Here is a 1,952-nt window from a genome sequence, read left to right on the forward strand (position 1 = left end):
CCCCTTTTCCCCCCCCCCCCCCCCTCTCCTTCAAGTGATTAGAGATCAGGAATTTGGGACTGGAAATCGGTTGATGGTGGAGGGATCTTTTTATTTTGAAAAAAGGAAATTCATACTCAAAAGATTTTTGAATAATTGGTTACTGTTTGGAAATAAATGTTCTTTTATTTTATTTTATCTTGAAACACATTTTTTATTTATTGATAAATAAATGATTGTTATATTTAATTTTTTTCTTGTGTTTAATATGTTATTTTATGATTAAATAACACTTTGTCCTTTTCAAGAAATTAGAATGTTACAACTTGATTGCCTCTTTGTCTATAGGATAATTCCCTATGGAATGAAGATGGTAAGGTAGACACTTTTTATACTTTCAGGATTTCTTCCGCTCTGTCTTATCTTACCAATTTCTTTCTTCAACTCCAGCACTTTGAACTAATTCCTTGCAAATATTGTTCTTCCCCTAGGGATATTCCTATTTCCCTTTTATCTTATGGCTTTTATACACATCCATAGTTTATTTCTTTTTCACTTCTATTTGTTATTTACTTACTTTTTCTCTCTTATTTCTTTTTATTTTTTGGGGTGGGGGGTATCAATAAATAGAAACCACCCCAAGTATTACTTTCAAAAAGAACTACACCATAAATATGTGCAACTAAAATCCCAATATCGAAAAAGGAAATCCTCTTGATACATTTAGCACGTGAAATAATTACATATGCCAATTTAGTATAGAAGCAGGACAAAAATACTCACAAAAAGCCATAGCATAGTCGGGTCTTGATTGCAGAGCACATTGATAACAAACAATGGCCTCTTGAGGCATTCCCAAAGCCTGGAAAATGCAAAGAAATCTTGTTTTTCTACAGATTCTTGAACCGGCAGTCACAGCTAACCTTATTAGCACAGAGCAAGAGATCTTACCTTGTAAACATTTCCCAAATTCAGATAGGCATCTGAGAAGTTAGGTTTCAACTTGACTGCTTCCTAAAAATAGAACGAAATGCACGTAACTAAGCGAGCATGCAGGAGCACCCAGCTCAATCAAGTTTTAGTATTATAAACAAAAACAAATCAAATTATCAGCAGCCAAGTGAGTCGTGAACTTAAATCAATCGTGGATTAATGAAAAAATGATTCACACCTTGTAGCACTGCAGAGCCTTGTTAAGATCACCTGCATCCATGAAAAGGCCAGCAAGATTGGACCATGCAATGGCAAAAGTTGGTTGTATGCGGAGAGCCTCGATATAGCAACTGTATGCCTAGCCAAAAAATATGCTCAAAACAATTTAAAAGCATATATGATTGAAAAAATTTGAAATAGACAGTTGAACTTGGTTAGCACAAGCAGCAAGCTAATGACACAGTTTTATAAAACATTGAAGATCTTTCCAAATATGATGCCAATATACAAGTCCTAATGACCAGTTAAAAATGCATACCAATCAGGATAATGATACAGTCAATAATTAGCATGCCTCAAATTGACACAGTTTTATAAAACATTGAAGATCTTTCCAAACATGATGCCAATATACAAGTCCTAATTACCAGTTAAAAATGTATACCAATCAGGATAATGATACAGTCAATAATTAGCATGCCTTAAATTCAGTCTTCATGACTATGAAACAAATAACCATATAGGTCAGCAAATTAATCAATTATTCTATAAGTTCACTATCCTACAATCAAGTCATAATGATTCTATTCCGTGCTCCATACTCGACATTAATTCTGGCATTTAGGCGCAAAAAAGGAATCAACAAGCGTTGAACCATTTCAAAACTTATTATACCTAAGGAAAAAGAGAAACGAAGTGGAGTTCACTGGGCACTCACCTCTTGCATTAATCCTTGAGCTTTCATCAGATTTCCAAGGTTGCTATGAGCATCAACCTAAAACAGAGGTCAAAGTTAGAGAGAGAGAGAGAGAGAGAGAGAG

General features: G+C 34.4%; 1 protein-coding gene across 1 annotated transcript; it reads right to left on the bottom strand.

The window, feature by feature from the left end:
* Window positions 1-586: 586 nt before the first annotated feature.
* On the bottom strand, window positions 587-1,939 carry LOC111379672 (probable UDP-N-acetylglucosamine--peptide N-acetylglucosaminyltransferase SEC). The gene is made up of 4 exons (XM_023003095.1): window positions 1,850-1,939; window positions 1,151-1,270; window positions 931-993; window positions 587-841 (listed from the first exon to the last, which is right to left on the bottom strand). Exons 1-4 carry the CDS (start codon window positions 1,874-1,876, stop codon window positions 719-721), a joined length of 333 nt encoding a protein of 110 aa, XP_022858863.1. The 5' UTR covers window positions 1,877-1,939; the 3' UTR covers window positions 587-718.
* Between the last annotated feature and the right edge of the window lie 13 nt (window positions 1,940-1,952).

The sequence above is a fragment of the Olea europaea genome, unplaced genomic scaffold (assembly GCF_002742605.1).
Source record: "Olea europaea var. sylvestris unplaced genomic scaffold, O_europaea_v1 scaffold20183, whole genome shotgun sequence".
NCBI lineage: Eukaryota > Viridiplantae > Streptophyta > Magnoliopsida > Lamiales > Oleaceae > Olea > Olea europaea.

Excerpts from the sequence above, each read along its gene's own strand:
- LOC111379672 (XM_023003095.1), bottom strand. The coding sequence starts at position 1,876 with ATGAAAGCTCAAGGATTAATGCAAGAG. Across the intron at positions 994-1,150 it reads AGGCTCTGCAGTGCTACAAG|GAAGCAGTCAAGTTGAAACC; the intron begins GTGTGAATCATT and ends TTCTATTTTTAG. Across the intron at positions 842-930 it reads ATTTGGGAAATGTTTACAAG|GCTTTGGGAATGCCTCAAGA; the intron begins GTAAGATCTCTT and ends TGCATTTTCCAG.